This window comes from Dromiciops gliroides, chromosome 1 (assembly GCF_019393635.1).
Source record: "Dromiciops gliroides isolate mDroGli1 chromosome 1, mDroGli1.pri, whole genome shotgun sequence".
In the NCBI taxonomy this organism is placed as follows: Eukaryota; Metazoa; Chordata; class Mammalia; order Microbiotheria; family Microbiotheriidae; genus Dromiciops; species Dromiciops gliroides.
This window is the reverse complement of record NC_057861.1, coordinates 677,942,500-677,961,021: the sequence shown is the minus strand read 5'-3', so window position 1 is coordinate 677,961,021 and position 18,522 is coordinate 677,942,500. Positions and strand designations below refer to the sequence as shown.

The 18,522-nt window shown below is 50.9% G+C and overlaps 2 protein-coding genes across 7 annotated transcripts; one reads left to right on the top strand and one right to left on the bottom strand.

The window, feature by feature from the left end:
• Positions 1-197: 197 nt before the first annotated feature.
• Positions 198-12,707, bottom strand: ABHD14A (abhydrolase domain containing 14A). Of its 5 annotated transcripts, none has more exons than XM_044002592.1 (6): positions 11,832-12,135; positions 4,776-4,984; positions 3,989-4,108; positions 3,717-3,832; positions 3,338-3,573; positions 198-795 (listed from the first exon to the last, which is right to left on the bottom strand). In XM_044002592.1, the coding sequence occupies exons 2-6, from the start codon at positions 4,979-4,981 to the stop codon at positions 754-756; spliced, it is 720 nt and encodes a 239-aa protein (XP_043858527.1). In that variant the 5' UTR covers positions 4,982-4,984; positions 11,832-12,135; the 3' UTR covers positions 198-753. The 5 variants fall into 5 exon arrangements, with proteins under 5 accessions (XP_043858527.1, XP_043858509.1, XP_043858502.1 ...); XM_044002574.1 differs by lacking the exons at positions 198-795; positions 11,832-12,135 and adding exons at positions 1,758-2,182; positions 12,587-12,707; XM_044002567.1 differs by lacking the exon at positions 198-795 and adding an exon at positions 1,758-2,182 and having other exon boundaries at positions 11,832-12,119.
• ABHD14B (abhydrolase domain containing 14B) lies at positions 12,278-17,435 on the top strand. Of its 2 annotated transcripts, none has more exons than XM_044002602.1 (4): positions 12,278-12,424; positions 13,978-14,209; positions 16,151-16,392; positions 17,249-17,435. In XM_044002602.1, exons 2-4 carry the CDS (start codon positions 13,999-14,001, stop codon positions 17,426-17,428), a joined length of 633 nt encoding a protein of 210 aa, XP_043858537.1. In that variant the 5' UTR covers positions 12,278-12,424; positions 13,978-13,998; the 3' UTR covers positions 17,429-17,435. The 2 variants fall into 2 exon arrangements, with proteins under 2 accessions (XP_043858537.1, XP_043858547.1); XM_044002612.1 differs by having other exon boundaries at positions 12,283-12,424; positions 13,910-14,209.
• The last annotated feature ends 1,087 nt before the right edge of the window (positions 17,436-18,522 follow it).

Sequence of the window (18,522 nt, the reverse complement as noted above, 5' to 3'; positions counted from 1 at the left end):
ACTTCGCCACCTAGCTGCCCCCCTGTGCGTGACTTTCAAGGACTGGACAGCACCTCCCACTATCAATACTGTGCTTGATATACTGAGTATAACCTGTAATCTTGTCGAACTGTTAAGTGACCATAGGCAGGTCACTTAACACCCACCCCCACACCCACCCCCATTGCTCCACAAAAAAAAAAAATGTAGTTCTCCACGTGTCCTGTGAGACCAGGCCCTGCCAAGCTCTGGACCCCAATGGAGGTGAGTACTTGGATGTGTGCAAAGGCATGACGGCTTGTTCACTGAGCAACCACACGTGCCCTTTGTCCATCTCTCTCCGGATGGCCAGTTCACCATGGGAGGCCTTTGAACTCACTTCCCTGTCACCTTCCCCTGTGCCAGGTGCTGAGTCAGCTCCCCCAGGGCATGTGTGTGCTTGCAATGACTCGAGGCTACTGGCTGCCTTCAGCTTCTCCCGATGGCTCCGCGGCCCCATACTCCTTGTCCCCTTGCTTATTTCCTTGTCATTAATAGAGGCCAGGGAAGAGGGAGATCTTGGGGTTGTCTGTGATGGTTGTTTCATGATTTGGGGAGTCCTGGGCAGGTCTCTCTACTGAACCCCCGTCTCACAAATTCTCGGCCAGCTTCCCTTGGCAGTGTCCTGGGATGGAGACAAGGCTATCCTTTGGGTGCACCACAGGAAGAATCATCCAAATTGCCCTAGTCAGCCATCTCTGTCTGTGGGGTCACAGGCTGGAGCCTTCAGCTCAGTCACTCTAAGCAGCTAGATGACATAGGGGACAGAGGGCTGGACTGGACAACAGAAAGGAGTGAGTTCAAACACCAGGTCAGCCTCTTCCTAGCTGTGTGACTCTGGGCAAATCATTTAAACAACCCCCCCCATCCCCCCCACCCCCCCACCCCCCGCCTCAGTTTCCTTATCTGTGAAATGGGGACAATAACAGCACCTACCTCGCAGGGTTCTTGTAACAATCATATGGTAGAGATGGTTTTGCAAACCTCGGAGTGCTAGCTTTTATTCTGATTATTATTACTCTATTTTTTTTTAAGTGAGGCAATTGGGGTTAAGTGACTTGCCCAGGGTCACACAGCTAGTAAGTGTTAAGTGTCTGAGGCCAGATTTGAACTCAGGTTCTCCTGACTCCAGGGCCTGTGCTCCATCCACTGCGCCACCTAGCTGCCCCTCTGATTATTATTACTCTAAGACAACCTTGGGGTTTCCTCAGAAGACCTTGTTTTCTCAGAGTACAGACTGGATAAATCCTTGGTTATGTTACAGAGGGGATTATTTTAGGGGGGTGAGTTGTTTTAGACGGCTGCTAGAGTGCCCACCAACTCCAGGATTCTGTGGTTCTAACCTCCTCGTTGTATAGATTAAGAAACTAGTCTCAATGAGGAAAAGGACTTGCCCAGGACCACATAGCATGCTAAGGGCAGAAGCCTTTGGGACAAGGACCCAGCTTGTCCCAATTCTGTCCTCGGAATCCCAAACAACTCTTAAATCAGAATGAGAAGGGGCAGCTAGGTGGCGCAGTGGATAGAGCACCGGCCCTGGAGTCAGGAGGACCTGAGTTCAAATCCAGCCTCAGACACTTAACACTTACTAGCTGTGTGACCCTGGGCAAGTCACTTAACCCCAATTGCCTCACCAAAAAAAATTTTAAAAATTAAAAAATCAGAATGAGAGTCCATCCTGCCTTCATCCCCTTCCCCCTCCACAACCACATGTCCTCCCCAAGCACAAACAGGATGTGTATCCTGAAAGCAGACAAAGTTCATTTATTAAAGTCCAAGTGAGTAGGGGTTGGCAAGGCCCCAAGAAGGTAAGCACACGTTGCCAGGTCCACCAGCCTTCTGCCTTATCTACCTCTGTGGGACTGGGGAACAGGAATTCCTTGTCTTGCCGGAGTCCTCTGCATCTCACCCCAGGCTCTTGGGATTCCTGAGGCCCACCCTGCTCTACCCAGACAGGATGGTCATCCCAGAGACGCAGACATCACGACAGCTTGTCAAGGAAGGTCAGCAGGGCGTCGTGGAAGTCATGGGGCTGGTGGAGGTAACAAGCGTGCCCAGCGTCCTGTAACCTCACTACTGAGTGGTTGGGGAGATATTGAAGCTTCTGTAGAGACTCCTGGGCCAGGCCTTTGTCCAGAGCTCCATAGACAATAAGTGTGGGTGTCTGTGGGGGAAAAAGTCTGAACTGGCTGAGGCCTGGAGCAGGGAGCTCCCAGCTCATCCTGGAAGCTGCTCTAGCCAGCCTGCAGCCCTGTCCTCTGGGCTCCCTGTCTCACAACCTTGTTCCTTGGTCTTCTTCCTCAACCCCACCTTCTAGCTTCATTCAAGGACCCTGCCCTCCTTCAGGGCTGGGCTCAAAGTGCAACTCCACTGGGAAGCTTTCCCAGAATACTCTACCAAGCAACTGATAAGCTGGCTCCTTTGCACAGAGAAGAGCCTGCGCCTATAGCTGCTTGGTGAGCTTCCTCCACCTAGTCCCCTGGATGCCTCCCCTTCCCAAACTAGTGCTGGGGCTCTGGGAGGATGGGACAGTATCTCCCTACTCTTAGCAGAAGGGAGACCACAGGATGAAGACAATGAGGTACAGAGAGGCTCACTGCTGGGGTAGGAAGCGGCAGAGCCACAATCTTAACCTACATTCTCCTCCCAACAATCATAAACCTATGTCTCCTCCCAGGCCCCAAGGCCTCCTGAGGAGAGGACCTCAAAAAGAGGCCACAGGATAGAGAGGCTGCTGAGGCAGAGGCTGGGTTCAACCCCTGCCTCTGGCACTCACTGCCCCTTCCCTGGGACTCAGCTTCTTCATGTTGTGTTTATCTTTTTTTTTTTTTGCAGGGCAGTTGGGGTTAAGTGACTTGCCCAGGGTCACACAGCTAGTAAGTGATAAGTGTCTAAGGCCGGATTTGAACTCAGATCCTCCTGAATCCAGGGCCGGTGCTTTATCCACTGTGTCACCTAGCTGCCCCCAGCTTCCTCATTTTGAAAATGAAGGGGGAGCAGCTAGGTGGTGCAGTGGATAAAGCACCAGCCCTGGATTCAGGAGGACCTGAGTTCAAATCCGGCCTCTGACATTTAACACTTACTAGCTATGTGACCCTGGGCAAGTCATTTAACCCCCATTGCCCTACAAAAAAAAAGAAAAAAAAGAAAATGAAGAGGTTGGATTACATGGCCTCTGAGGTCTTTTCTGCTCTTCTGGCACTAACCCAATGACCCCGGGAAGCTGTGCCTCCCCCTCTGACCAAGGTCTCCTATGAACTCATCATGTTGCCCCCCCCCCCCCCGAGTCCTCTGCAGGTCTCCCACCCCTCAGACATACCTTGATGGCTGAGAACTGCTTGTTTGTATAGTTCTTGGTGAAGGTAGGAGCAATGGGGACAAATCCACAAAGCTGCGAGTGGAGACGCATCAGGAAGGGCAGGGAGTAGAGGCCACTCAGGGAGGGGCTGACCAACACGAGGTTCTTCACCTCCAGGTCTTGCAGGACTTGATGCAGGAGATCCGCCCGCCCAGCCTCTGTCCTGGCTGCAGATGAGGGGAATGAGTTCCCAAAACCTGGGAGACAGAGAGAGAGTATGGGGCAGGGGAGCACTCAGGGAAGGCAGTATTGGGAGGCCTCCCTTTCCTTGGCCCTAGAGCCACCAGGCCTCAGATCCTTCTTTCCCTAGAGGACCTCCCTTGGGGATCCTGGGCCTCACCAGGGAGATCTAGAGCAATGGCCCGGTAGCCCCTTCGGGACAGCTTCTCCAGTGTCCCCAGCTGCTGCCAGATGTGTGAGGTGAAGGCCTTTCCGTGTAGTAACACCACCTCAACCCTGTGAAAAGACAGGATGCATGACCCTGAGGTTCAAGGAGCCCAATGCCCCCTCCCCCACCTCAGACCGGCTCAGCCAGGTGTCCACCCCGGAGAGAGGCAGAGAAGGGGAAGCAAATTCAGCTGGAGTGATAAAGGCCTCCTCCACCACACTGACCTTCCGAAGATCCTCACTGACTCCCCGATCCTCCCCAAAGTGGACTGGGCATCAAGGCGGGACTTGTCCCCTTGGGGCAGCGGGGACAGCATGAAGAGATGGGCCTGAGGAAGGCTTGGCCTGGCCCCAAGGATAATGAGACTTGCTCAGATTGCTAGAGCAATTTATCCTCCACCTTTTCTCATCTGACACCCCCCCCCCCAAGGTGGACTGTGCCAGAATTTTTTTTTTTTTTTTGCGGGGCAATGGGGGTTAAGTGACTTGCCCAGGGTCACACAGCTAGTAAGTGTCAAGTGTCTGAGGCCGGATTTGAACTCAGGTCCTCCTGAATCCAGGGCCGGTGCTCTATCCACTGCGCCACCTAGCTGCCCTTCAGTGCCAGAATTATGATCCCCATTTCACAGGTGGGAAAACTGATGGTGAGAGAGGTGATGGGCTTCATCGGCTATCAGGAATCACAAGTCAGACGTAGAGACCATCTGATCCAACCCATTGGTTTTTCAGATGAGTAAACATGCACTCAGAGAGGGGAAGTCACTTACTCAGGGTCATCCAGGTAGTGAGATGAGGACGGGGCCCCCGACTCCAAATTCCAGGGCTTTGCTTAAACAGTTATGCAATGAGTTCATGGCAAAGCTAGGATTCAGACCTAGTGTGCTGACACTGAGTACAAGGATAGGGAAGCCAGGCGTGCTTGAAGCAGCAGCCAGAAGGGGCTAGGAGGCCAGGACCATGGTGTAGGTGGCTCTATCACCCAGTGGTTGGGCCTAGTGGGAAGGACACGTACCTCTGTGTCTTGTGAAGGGGCTTCACCTCCCTGTAGAAGAGGGAGGAGTTGCTGTGGGTGAGGCCAGCCAGGATGGTGACATTCTCTCTGTCCCAGGTCCAGGCAAGAGGCTGGGGGAGACTAGGCAGTCCCAGGTACAGCAGTATAGTAAGGAGCAGGCCCAAGGCCAGCAGGACCCCCTTGGGCAGTTTTGGGGTACCCTGCATGCCCTGCAGGGAACAGAATGGCTGAGAGTCAGGGAAGGAACTCCCACCCACTTCTCAACGGACTCTACATCTAACTGACCTCACTGGAACCTCTGGCCAGAGCAAGGGTTCTAGCCCATCCCCCAGGGGTAGTCAGAAGCCAAAGCTAGTTTTAGGGTGGCCCAGCTCTCTCTGGGGCCCAGGAACTCTCTGGCTCTGGGCTGCTCCTTCATTCTCACAGGCTTGGAGTGTGAGCAGGAGCATGTGGGGCCAGGCCTCTCGGCCTTTCCAGGGACCCACCCCAACAGTCAAAGGCTTCTAGATTCTCAAGATGTGAGTACTGAGGTCCATGCATACTCTCCTGCATATCCTGGGCAGCCCCATAGAATGGGTACCCTGCCCTTCCCCCAATGGTGGCTACATGATCACTTGTTGAGAATACTGGGGAAGGACATTGGTATTCAGGGACACCTCATGGCAGGTGCTCTCTGAGGCCTCCTCCAACTCTGGCTGCCTGATTCTAGGTTCCTTCCTCAGGCACACACTGTGTCCCTTCCAAATGTTTTCACACACAGACCTTATCCTTTGCACGCACAAACACACACATCTCATATAGAAACATATCTCTCTCACACCCCTCTTAGATGCAGAGACACCATGTCCCTGCCCCCACCCCCACCCCCACCTGACTGCACCCCCTGAACTGCAAAGATGCTTTTGCCATTGAGGCCAAAAGGTGCTGCGTGTTCTCCTTATGCGCCCGTGGTCCTCACAGAACTATACACAGTGTCCCTTTGGCTCAGTGGTCCAAATCACAGAAACTCCTCTTCATCCCCAGCAATGAGTCATCTTGCTGGGGAGGGGACTTGCAGCACAAGGCCTGCTCTCTGCCCCCTCCTGCTCAATGTCTGGGGCTAGGGGGAGTCCAGTCTGCTGCACTGCACACAGCCACGGGAGGCATGCCCCCTTGGGTAGGGACTGGGCTACAGTCTCACCAAATGAATGTTTACTGATAACAGGCAAAGGGAAAATTGGGGAATAAGGACCAAAAAGCCATCACCCTAAGCAAGAGAATTCCCCTTGACTTGTCCTCTGTGTCTGTGTTCTGCAACCATGGCAATAATCTGACAGACTCTTGGCAACTGGTGTTCGGTCACTGGGCCTGCTCCAGGGCATCTGGCCCATCCCAGGGATCCTGACCTCCCCCCTGCACTGGGTGATGTACAAACCTGGTTCCTCATCCCCTAACTTGTTGCAGCCCTACTACTCTCTACTTCAATGCTTCGCCCAGTCCAGCTCTGGCCACCCCATCCGTGGTGCCTTCTGGAATGCCTGCTTCAGAACCAACACGCTTCCTTTCTTCCTTCTTTTGTCCTTCCTTCCATCTTCCAGCCGGCACTAAAGACCTTGCTTCCTCTTCATGAAACCCATTTTCCTCAGCACCATCTCCAGTATTGGCTCTGCTTTCTCTCATATCCCCGCATCATGACAGTGGGGAAGTTGAAATGTTCCTAGATCCCTACTCTGCCTCCAGATTCTCCCTCTACCACCTTCACTAAGTAATCTCTCCTCCTTTGAGTTCCATGCTATTCAGATTTATCACAGAATTTTGATAGCTACCTATGTATCTCCAGGATATTCTCACTCTCCACACGGTCTTTTCCATACTTTTTCTTCAAGCATCATATCACAGGCCATCCCCTCCCCTAACCCTCTAAATTGAGAATCTGGACTCACAAGTCACTGAAAAAAATGAAACATTTGAGAGCTCCCTCTTCCCCCCTCCTCTTTATCTTACATCATTCAGACATCTTCCTCTACTATTTTCTCCTTCACTCTGGTCTTTGATAAAGAGGTGGCCTTTCCAAAAAGAAATAAAAACCAAAAAGTTGAATCTGAAATTGAGGGGATGCCCATCAATTGGTGAATGGCTGAACAAATTGTGGGAAGAGATTATGATGGAACACTATTGTGCTATAAGAAATAATGAACAAGATACTCTCAGAAAAGCCTGGAAAGACTTACATGAACTGATGCAAAGTGAAATGTACTGTATACAAAGTAACAGCAATATTGTAAAATGATCAGCTGTGAATGACAGCTATTTGCAGCAATACAATGATCCAAGATAACTCTGAAGGACTTATGAAAAACACAATCCATCTCCAGAGAAAGAACTATGGAGTCTGAATGCAGATTGAAGTATACTATTTTCACTTTTGTTGTTGCTTTCTTGTTATTGTTCTTGTTTATTATTTCTTGTGTGTTTTTTTCTTTTTGTTCTGATTCTTCTCTTACAACATGACTAATGAGGAAATATGTTTAACATGATTGTAATATATAACCTATATCAAATTGCTTGCTGGCCTCAGGAAGGGGTGTAGGGGAAGGGAGAGTGGGAAAAACATTTGGAATGCAAAAAAAATCTTTACACGTAATTGAGAAAAATATTAAAAATAAAATAAAATTTTTTAAAAATTGTTTTTGTTCTGGTCAGAAATCCAGAGGAGGGCATTACCCTCCCTGATTGATTCTTCTGGGAAGGTAAACTAGGCCATCTTTTCCCTCAATTCTTACCTAGCCTTAATCACTGAATGGGTGTTGCCTCAGACAAAGTGACTTGCCCAGGGTCACACAGCTAGTAAGTCAGTTTTCCTTTTCTGTAACTAGGACAGCTGACTTAATCTACAATTCCTTTCCATCATCTCATCTAAGGATCCTATGTGTTTATAAAAGTGTGGTGATAACAATCATAAGAGCTAACATTTATATGGTGCTTTAAGATTTGCAAAGTACTTTCTTTGCATAGATCATTTGCTCCACAACAACCCTATGAAGTAGACACTATTATTATCCCCATTTTACACCCTAGGAACCTTAGCTTCAGAAAAGTAATCATCTGAGGCAGAATTGAAACTGGGATCTTCATGAATCCAAGTCCAGCAGTCGATCTACTCTGTCACTCAGCTGCAGAAAGAGCCCTGGATTTTTGGTCCAAAGCCCTGGGATTGAATTCTAGCTGCTACTTGCTAGCTGTGTGAACTTGGAAAAGTCACTTAACTTCCCTGGATTAATTTACCTGGAATACTTGGCACAGAAGTCACTGGGTAACAGATATTCCCTATGTAATTGGAAAGATTCTAAACCTCTCTAACTCCTCCCTTCCCTACCCCTCAGCACCTATTTATTACACCCCCAATCACTTACAGTCTACTAATCCCAAAGACTCTTTTTGTTTTGTTTTTAGTGAGGCAATTGGGGTTAAGTGACTTGCCCAGGGTCACACAGCTAGTAAGTGTGTTAAGTGTCTGAGGCCGGATTTGAACTCAGGTCCTCCTGACTCCAGGGCCGGTGCTCTATCCACTGCGCCACCTAGCTGCCCCCCAAAGACTCTTAATCTGGATAAAGGCCCTGTCTCTGTCCTTTCTGGAACACTCCTCCTCCACTCTTGGAAATGGTCCCTAGGCCTTGGGGGGGGGGAGCAGTACTTGGGGGGAGACACTAGATATAATTTGGCAGCTTTGTCACCCAACCTACTGGCACAAAATACAGTTTCTATCACCTATACGCACTGCCCTTCACACATTTTGTTTTTGTCATTCAGTCATTTCAGTCTTGTCCAATTCTTTGTGACTGGGGCTTTCCTTGGCAAAGATACCAGAGTGGTTTGCTATTTCCTTCTCCAGCTCATTTCACAGTTGAGGAAACTGAGGCAAACAGGGTTAAGTGACTTGCCCAGGGTCATACAGCTAATAAATGTCTGAGACCAAATCTGAACTCAGGAAAATGAGTTTTTCTGGTTTCAGGCCTAGTTCTCTATTCACTGTGCCACCCAGTTGCCCCTCCTTTATACATATACATATACAGTAATAATAATAATAATAACTGACATTTATATTGTACTTACACTGTGCCAAGCATTGTGCCAAGGACTTTACTGTTACTATCTCATTTGAACTTCCCAACAACCCTGGAAGGTAGGTGATATCATTCCCAGTTTATTGTTGTTTAGTCACTTTAGTCATGTCTGACTCTTCATGACCCCATTTGGGGTGTCTTGGCAAGGATACTGGAATGACTTGCCATTTCCTTTTCTAGCTCATTTTACAGATGAGGAAACTGAAGCAAACAGGGTTCAGTGACTTGCCTGGGTTCACAGGGCTAGTAAGTGTCTGAGGCCAGATTTGAACTCAGGAAGACAACATGTGAGATAACCAGGCACACAATAATACAAACTAGGTGAAAGGGAAATGGTTGGTGCAGAGGGGAGGGTGAAAAGAGAAAAAGACCTCCTGCAGAGGATGAGACTGAAAAAGCCGGGACAGGGAGACAAAGAGGTTAAGAGAGGAGCAGATGGGTGGAGGGGAGGAAGGGCAAAAGGGAGGAGGAGGTGCTACAGGGAGGAGCGCTGCAGGCATGGGAAGACAGCCAGGGTAAGAGGGCATGGGCCAGTGTAACTGTATTGTTGAGGAAATAAAGTAGAAGGCTTGGAAACGTGGGGAACTTTGTATGTGATCCTGAAGGAAACCGGAAGCCACAGACGTTCCCTGAGCAAGCTGATGGCATCAGTAGACTTATACTTTAGGAAAACTTTCTCCACCTCCAGAGATTTGAGTGTAACCTGTTTATGCCTTTATATGCTAGCTGGCACAGTGCTTAGAGTACTGGGCCTGGAGTTAGAAAGACCCCAGTTCAAATCAAACCTCAGACATTTATTAGCTGTGTGATCCTGGGCAAATGACTTAAACCTGTCAGATGGGTAAAGGCACCTGCCTCCCAGAAATGTGGTGAGGATCAAATGAGATTGATCTTCCTTTCTCTTTCTTTCTTTTTCTCTTTCTTTCTTTCTTTCTTTCTCTCTCTCTCTTCCTTCCTTCCTTTTTTTTTTTTTGCGGGGAAATGAGGGTTAAGTGACTTGCTCAGGGTCACACAGCTAGTAAGTGTCAAGAGTCTGAGGTCGAATTTGAACTCAGGTCCTCCTGAATCCAGGGCCAGTGCTTTATCCACTGTGCCACCTAGCTGCCCCCCAAATGAGATATTTCTAAAGAGCTTACTACAGTGCGTGGAACATAGTGTTTTTGTTTTGTTTTTTATTTCTTGCTAGAACATAGTTGTAATAAATGTTTGTTCCTTCCCTTCCCTTCCCTTTCCTTTCTCCTTTTCCTTCCTTCCTTCCTTCCTTCCTTCCTGGCAAGAAGTAATCAGGGCTTGAACTAGAGGAGGTAGCAGCTATATGAATAAAGAGAAGGGGACCTGGAGGAGAAGTGTTAAGAAGATCACATCTGGCAACATATTGGCCACAAGGAGGGAGTGTGAGCAAGAAGAAATGGCCAAAGGATAGGAACAGTCAGTTTTCAGATGAAGAAATTAAAGTTATCTACAGTCATATGAAAAAATGTTCTCAATCATTACTGATTAGAGAAATGCAAATTAAAACTACTTTGAGGTACTACCTCACACCTATCTAATTGGCTAAAAAAAAAAGGAAAATGATAAATGTTGGAGAAGTTGTGGGAAAATTGGAACACTAATGTACTGTTGGTGGAGCTGTGAACTGATCCATTCTGGAGAGCAATTTGAAACCATGACTAATGTGGAAATGTTTAACATGACTGTAATGTATAACCCATATTAGATTGCTTGCTGGCTAGGGGGAGGGAAAGGAGGGTGGGAGAAAAATTTGTAACAAAAAAAATATCTTTGCATGTAATTGGGAAAAAATTTTAAATAAATAAAAGGATTTTTTTTTTTAAAAAGAAGTCAAAGATGACACTGGGGTTTCAAGCCTGGCTGACCAGGAGGATGATGGTGCGCTCAACTCTAATAGGAAAATTCCCAAGAGCAGATGGTCTTCTACTAGAAAGAACACAAACTCGGGATTTGGAATCCAAACACATGTTTTGAATACAGTTCTGCCACTTACCTAGAGAAGGAAATAACAAACCACTCTAATATCTTTGCCAAGAAAACACCAAAGGAAGTGGGACAAGACTGAAACTGAACAATGCCACCTTGGGCAAGTCACTCAACCACAACCTCAGTTTCCTCCTCTGTAAAATAATGGGCAGAGAGCCAGTGTCTGAGGCCGAATTTGAACTCAGGTACTCCTGATTCCTGGGCCGGTGCTCTATCCACTGCACCACCCAGCTGTCCCTTTTTCTTTTTCTTTTCTTTTCTTTTTTTTTTTGGTGAGGCAATTGGGGTTAAGTAACTTGCCCAGGGTCACACAGCTAGCAAGTGTTAAGTGTCTGAGGCAGCATTTGAACTCAGGTCCTCCTGAATCCAGGGCTGGTGCTCTATCCACTTCGCCACCTAGCTGCCCCGGGGTTGAGATTCTTAATCAAAGAAGGGACAGAGGTGATGATAAAAGATAGACAATTTCAGCTATATAAAATTTTTAAATGAATCCATGACATACCATCAACTCAAACAAACAAACGAACAAATTTTACCCAAGGCAGTTGGGCCTCTAAGGTCTCTTCCCCTCAATCTGGGATCCTAAACCTCGGCACTCTCTGCACGTGCATAAATAACGTCCCTGCAAGCTGAGGGCTCCCCTGACAAGGCCCAGTATCTCCAGTACATCCGCTGTAGTCCTCACTTATGCACAAAATCCCAAGCTCACCCTGTCCCCTTCCCACACGCACTGTGATCCCCTGACACGCACAAATGCACCACACCCCACGCAAGCCTATGCGCAAACACACGCGGATACATACACACACGCGCACACACACACACACACACACACACACACACACACACACACGTGTCTTCAACACCAAAGGCCGGCCCAGAGAGCTGGGGTCAGGCCTTCCCAGGAGCCTCAGAGCTGTCCCAGGTCACCCTCCCCCGGGACACTGGCACTCACCGGGCCCCGCCCCGCCCCGTAAGCCAAGCAGAAGCCAGGCCGTCTCCGCAGCGGACGCACGTTTCCTGGGGAGGGTGGGGCAGGGAGCAGCCAATGAGGGCGCCGGATGGTGGCGCGTCACCGGGGCCTGAGAGACTTCTCGAACTGACTACAAAGTTGCCCTGGTCCGCTGGGCCGCGGCTCCCGAGGCAGGCCTTTGGCCTCCCCGGGAAGGATGGGGCCTAGAACCGGGGGCGCTGCGGGGGGCTGGGAGGGCGCGGCCCCACGAGGTCAATCTCAGCCTACGTCGGAGAGGGCAGGGTCGGCCCCGCCTCCTTTGAGCAGCCTCCCCAGATTGGTCCGAGAAGAGCTGGGGGAGGGCCCGGGGCCGGGCCAGGAAACTGCGGAGCGGGGCTCCGCCTCCCCACCGCGGTGCTGGCTCGGGGTGCGGCCAGCAGAGGGCTTGCGCTGGGGGCCGGGGCGCTGCAGCCCTGTGCTGGGGCGGGCGCCTGCCCCTGCCCCTCCTTTCCCGCCCAGCCCAGCCCCCGGGCCAGCCCGCCTGCGCAGTCACCCTGGCCCTGGCCCGTCTGCACTGATCCCTCTGAGTCCACCAGGTATCGCCCCAGCTCTTGCCCCCCTCGGTCAACTAGTCCTAACTCTCTTCGACCTCCCTGAACACCCCGGCCCCGCCGTGCCCCGCCCTTCCGACCCCAATCCCCCGATCTCCCTTCCCATCCCCACCACACCTTGGTCCTTCCCCCTCTCTCCTACAGTACCTGGAACCTCAGGCCGATGGATCCTCTCTCCCCACCCCGGTCCTTTGTCCCCTCTCCTCCAATACCGGATCCCCCAGAGCCCTGGCTTCTCTGTCCCCACCCCCATTACACCCTAGACCTTTCCCCCTCTCTCCTCTGATACCGGCTCCCCAAGTCTTCTGGACTCTGTCCCCACCCCCACTACATCCTGGTCCTTTCTCCCCCTCCCCCCCCAAACAGTGCCCTGGCTCTTCTCCCTCTATACCGGGTGCCCAAGTCTTCTGGCCTCTCTCTTCCCACCCGCCACTACACCCTGGTTCTTCCCCTCTCTGCCAATACGAGGTCCCCCAGTCCCGTGGCCTCTCTTCTTCCACCCCAACTACACCCTGCTCCTTTCTCCCTCCTGCTCCCTTCAATACCTGATCCCCTTCCAGTCCCCCTCCCCCTGATCTCTTTGTCTTCTTAGGAACCCCTCTCCCCCCATCCTCCAGCACCTTCTTTTCTCCCCCTCCCCCTAGGTGGGCCCCAGGCTGAGTCTAGGCCAGAATGGGAATCCTAGGAGGGAGGAGTTGTCTGTTGTGCCCTTGGCCACCTGCCAGCCCAGCTTGGGACAAGCTGGATCAACAGCCATGATTTGTCTCAGAGTAGGACTGAATAGCACATATACCTGTGTTTTAGCAGATCCAGGGCCTGTGTTCACAGCCTGGGTACGTGTAGGGCCTGAACCCATCGTAACATGGAAAGGGCCTTTGATTCAATCTGCAAGACACTGTGGACCTTGGTGTAGCCATAATCTTCCCATGGATAGAAGCCATACCCACATCCTGGGTGTATGGGAGGCTTGGACCTGTTTAGAATGTCTAAATGTCACACCTGTGTTCTTAGCATATTACAGGTGAACAGGGAACCCCCTTTGCTCCACTGGGGCTTGTTTTGCTTTATTTGGAAGACAGGCGTGTGGCCCCAGCAGCCCCTGGCCTCATATCCCTAATGGTTGTGTGACCTTGGGCTAGTCACTTAACCTCTGTCAACCTCAGTTTCATCAACTGTAACATAGGAATAATAATAGCACACCACCCCTTGTTGTGAAGATCAAATGAGAGATTTGTAAAAGGCTTTGCACAGTACCTGGCACATAGTAGGTATTTAATAAATGCTTGTTCCCTTTCTCTTCCCTTCCATGTATTTAGCAGGTATCAGAGCCCTACACAGTACCTTCAGTGCCCCCACTCTTGGCACCTTTCCTATTTATCTGTCCTGTGGTCCTTGCCTTCCTCTCTATCCTCGGGCCTGTTACCCATTCTCCTCAGCGCCATTTCGCCTTCCTCGTCCTTGGTTTCCCAGCTCCTCCCAGGAACTCAGCTCTCGGGCTGTGCCCCTCACACACCTGTGCTCTGTGTGCCCCGGGGCAGGCCCAGGACTGGAGGTGAAACATGACCAGTGTACAGTCCAGCGAAGGCACCATACTGGTGCAGGGACAGAAGCTCTTCTACCGGGAGGCTCGGCCTGCTGGTGGGCAGACCCCTGGCCTCTCTGTGCTCCTCCTCCATGGCATCCGCTTCTCCTCTGAGACTTGGCTCAAGCTGGGCACACTGGACAAACTGGCCCAGGCTGGCCACCGGGCCGTGGGCATTGATCTGCCAGGTATGGGATGAGCGGGCCTGAGTGCCCTAGAGGATGCAGGTGTAATGCCTTCCTTCGGTGCAAAAGTTTGTGCATGGGGAGCTGTATGTGGCCCTGGGAGCTGAATTCAGATGTTGGCAGAGAATGGATAGGGCCCATTCAGTAAACAGGAGACAAGGGCAGTGGTTAGGAAAATTGGTGCTGTTCAGGGTAGGATTTCAGAGCCTACTAAGTAGGTGAAAGAGGGGGCCAGGAAGATGAGCAGTCTTTGTACCTTGCACTTCTAAGTCCTGGAAACAGACAGAAGTCGTCTCTCTACACAGCTGTGGATTCTGCCTACCCCAACACAAGGGAAGGGACCCGTTTTATAGAATGTCAAAGTTGGACAGGACCTCAGGGATAATCCAGTGCATTCCTTCATTTAAAACCGGCCCAGAGAGGGTGAAGCACTTGGCGGGGTCACAGAGCCAGTGAAGAGCAGAGCTGGGACTAGAATCCGGGTCATCTGACATGGCCCAGGGCTCTGTGGTGGGTGTACAAGCAGGCTCACTCAAGGGGTGGTGGAGGCCCTAGATGTCCACTCTTTCTTCTAGTCTAAGCTATGCCCCACCCCGCCTCCCTCTGCCCCAAGCTGGGCAATACAGGGGAGAGAATGGGGGGATGGGAGCACAGCTCCACCCTCAGACACTCCCCCACCCCCACCCCAAGTAAGAAGGCAGGATGCTTGCATGCAATAAAAAAGCCTAATGGTTATTTGTGCATACAGATCCCCAAGCTGTCCATCTCTGTGTAATGATTTCCAGATCTATTTATTCAGGCCACATCTCTCTGCTGGACTACCACCATGCATCTCCAACTGGGTGGCCCACACATCTCAAATTCACCATGTCCAGAACAGAGCAGAGACTTGGCTTCTAGTGCTAGCTCTGGCTTTGTAATCATGACCCCGGCACCTCCCTCCAAACTTCCCTCCTATTTTCAAGGGTACCTCTATCCCCCCCACCCCCATGACCCCAGCTCACACCTCAGAGGTATCCTCAGCTTCTCACTCTTGCTCATCCCACAGAGCCAACTCATTGCTAAATCTTGCCATTTCCAACTTCCCAAAACCTCTCCCCTGGCCACAATCATCACTCAGGCCCTCAGCACTTCTAGCTGGGACTCCAGCCTTCTGAAGGCTCTCCCTTCCTCCTCCAGCCTCTCCTCCAGCTGCTAGAGCACCCCCCCCCCCACACACTCCACCCCCATCCCTGCTCAGTGAGTTCTACCGGCTGCCTATTGCCTCCAGCATCAAATAAAAACTCCTATATTTAAAATCTTTTATTACCTGGCCTCTTCCTGCCTTTCCAAGTTAGCATAGTATATAGCAGGTGATTAATAAATGCTTGTTCCCTTTCCTGGCCCATGGCAAGCATTGAATAATCTTATTTGATTTTTATAAGAGCCCAGTAAGAGAAATCTTGCAGATGGGACAAATGTGGCTCAGGGAGGTCCAGTCTTTACCCAGGGTCACACAATTAGCAAGTGTTGGAGACAGAATTTGAACTGAGCTCTCTCCTGGCTCCCAAGTCTATGGCACTTTCTACACGGCACACTGTAAAGGGGGAAAGTTGGAGTAAATCTTAGTAGCTAGTGGGTTTGTAAAGCACTTTACAAATAGTGACTTATTGTGTCCTCTCAGCTCTCAGGCTCAAGGAGGTTGTGACTGGTCCAGGGTCACCCATATGGTTGAAGGCTGGATTTGAACTCAGCTCTTCATGACTCCAAGTGCAGTGCTTTATCCACTGTAGCCCTGATGTCTTTAGTCCCTTTTGGCTATAAATCCTATCTGATACAAAATAGCTGATTGAACAGAGTAGGGTGGGATTGATCAGGGAAGGCTTCTTGGAGTAGATGAACCATTTGTTCTCCCCAGTTTACCTCCCCACTGTCTTGTCTTCTCTTTCCTCTCTATCTCTGCAGGTCTAGGCCACTCCAAGGAGGCATCTGCCCCCACACCCATTGGGGAGCTGGCTCCCAGCAGCTTTCTGCAGGCTGTGTTGGAGGCTCTGGAGCTAGGGCCCACGGCCCTGGTCAGCCCATCTCTAAGTGGAATGTATTCACTGCCCTTCCTCACAGCACCTAACTCCCAGCTCTGTGGCTACGTGCCCGTCGCCCCAATCTGCACAGATAAAGTCAGCCCTGCTGACTATGGCCGTGTGAAGGTGTGTATGTCTGAGGGAAAGGGGGAAGAGGAGGTCAGAGGCAAGAAGGGGGCAAAGAAGGAATGATGAAGGGCCTGGATGGGCAGGCTCCACTAGGTAGGGACTGGGCCTGGTAAAGATGTTCCCCCAGGAGCAAAGGGATTCTGCCTTAGTGAAACTCTTTTGTAACGGAACTTTTATTTTAGTTTGCAGTAATTAAAAGAGAAAGAAAAGGAAGAAGGAAGGGAAGGAAGGAAAGAAGGAAGGAGGGAAGAAAGAGGAAGGGAGGGAAGAAGGAAAGAGGGAAGGGAGGGAGGGAGGAAGGAAACCTTGTAACAAATATGAATAGTCTAAACCCCTTCTCTTCCCTAACACCATCCACTCTCCGGTGCTAGGAGTGGCATTTAATAAATAACTGGGATGTAGGATGGACAATTTTTTTTTCCGGGGCAATGGGGGTTAAGTGACTTGCCCAGGGTCACACAGCTAGTAAGTGTCAAGTGTCTGAGGCCGGATTTGAACTCAGGTCCTCCTGAATCCGGGGCCAGTGCTCTATCCACTGCGCCACTTAGCTGCCCCCAAGGATGGACAATTTTTAAAAGTGTCCACCCTGCATGGAAGGGGAAAGGGCTGAGCAGAGGTAGAGGACCCCAGCCTCTCTGGGTCTGATCTTTAGAATAATTAGGAGAGGCTTCCTAGAGCGCCACCCTCTGCCATCACCACATTCACGGTTCTCATTTCCCTTCTGCTCCAGCTGACCCACAGGTTGAGAACAGAGAGGAAGCCCTCATGGTAGATGAAGTCAGGGTCAGAGGACCTGGGGGTCAGGGGTTAGGGTGTGAGCAGGTCCCTGATGACTACCTCTCTTCCCTCCCAGACCCCCACTCTGATCGTGTATGGAGACCAAGATCCCATGGGGGAGTCAAGCCTCAAGCACCTGCAACAGCTGCCTAACCACCAGGTGATGGTGATGGTGGGCGCAGGACACCCCTGCTACCTGGACAAGCCAGAGGAATGGCACTCTGGACTCCTGGATTTCCTGAATGGGCTGTCATAAGGGCCTAGGCCAGTCCCGACCCTGCCCCTACTGATTGGGGGGAGGGGAGGGCACTGCTAGCCACATAGCCCAGCCCCCTTTACCTGGCCTCTTACCCTTCTTTCTGGCTGGCCTGTCTGTCCATCTCTCCACCTGCATGGCCATCTGTCTATCTCTGCACCTGTCTGTCTGCTCAGGGAGCTGTCTGCCTAGCCTGCTCTGTCTTTCTTTCTCTCTCTCTCTCCTCAGCATACAGGTGGATAAGCAGAATCAGGAGAATTAAGGAGGTGCAAACCTGGGATCTCATCCACATGGAGGGTAATTTATTAGAAACCTCTGTCTCATGGTGCTTCCTCTGCTCTCTCCCCACCCCCCAGCTATAGCCTTTGCTAGGTCCCTTCTTGTAGGCCTCTCCATACCCCCTCCCTTTTCCTGTCTTTACCCACATAGGATTTCATATGTGCGCGCACGCACGCACACACACACACACATACATTTTTCAGCTGAGATCTCATGGGGCAAAGGAACTCCTTGGGATGCTGGGGAAGGTCCTGGCCCCATGGGGTTCTGGGAGTGTGCAGCTCTAGGGTTCAGGTGCCCTGGAGTGGGGGGTAGGGGCTCAAACCTCCATAAGTGCTTCTTTCTGGCCTCTATTGAGGGAAGGAGGATACTGTAAACAGTTGTTGAGGGGATCTCCTTCCTCTTTCTATTCTGACCCCTGAGTCCCTGGCACCCATAGTGACCACCTCTTCCTGCCCTTCAATCACAGGGGCTTGGGAGAGAAACAAAAGAATAAAGAAATCAGACCCTCTAGTCTCTCCTTCTTGTCTCAACAGCTCCGGACATTGTTACCTTGACCAGATCCCTTCCTCATTCCTCCCCCTGCCCCCATCCAGCAGATGGCCTTGTGACCCTTGTCCTGTCCAGATGGAGAGTAGACTTGGATTTCCCCTCCTTACCTCCCTCCAAGGTCCCAAGAGGCTCAGTTGGGTGCAGGGAGATCAGAGCACCCAGATGATCCGCTTACCTTGAAGGGAATTTGCTGCTTTGGGTGAGGCAGCCCCAAATACTGAAGGGTTAATGCCCCCCCCCCTTAGCTTAGCTCCTGCTCTGGA

What these genes read in the sequence shown, in the direction of transcription:
- ABHD14A (XM_044002574.1), bottom strand. Translation starts at nt 4,981, where the DNA reads ATGCAGGGTACCCCAAAACTGCCCAAGGGGGTCCTGCTGGCCTTGGGC. An exon ending in CCCCTTCACAAGACACAGAG is followed by an intron (nt 4,109 to 4,775) that starts GTACGTGTCCTT and finishes CCTTGGGGCCAG; the next exon opens with GCCAAGCCTTCCTCAGGCCC. An exon ending in AGCAGTTCTCAGCCATCAAG is followed by an intron (nt 2,183 to 3,337) that starts GTATGTCTGAGG and finishes TTTCCCCCACAG; the next exon opens with ACACCCACACTTATTGTCTA.
- ABHD14B (XM_044002602.1), top strand. Translation starts at nt 13,999, where the DNA reads ATGACCAGTGTACAGTCCAGCGAAGGCACCATACTGGTGCAGGGACAG. An exon ending in CGTGGGCATTGATCTGCCAG is followed by an intron (nt 14,210 to 16,150) that starts GTATGGGATGAG and finishes CTATCTCTGCAG; the next exon opens with GTCTAGGCCACTCCAAGGAG. An exon ending in CTGACTATGGCCGTGTGAAG is followed by an intron (nt 16,393 to 17,248) that starts GTGTGTATGTCT and finishes CTTCCCTCCCAG; the next exon opens with ACCCCCACTCTGATCGTGTA.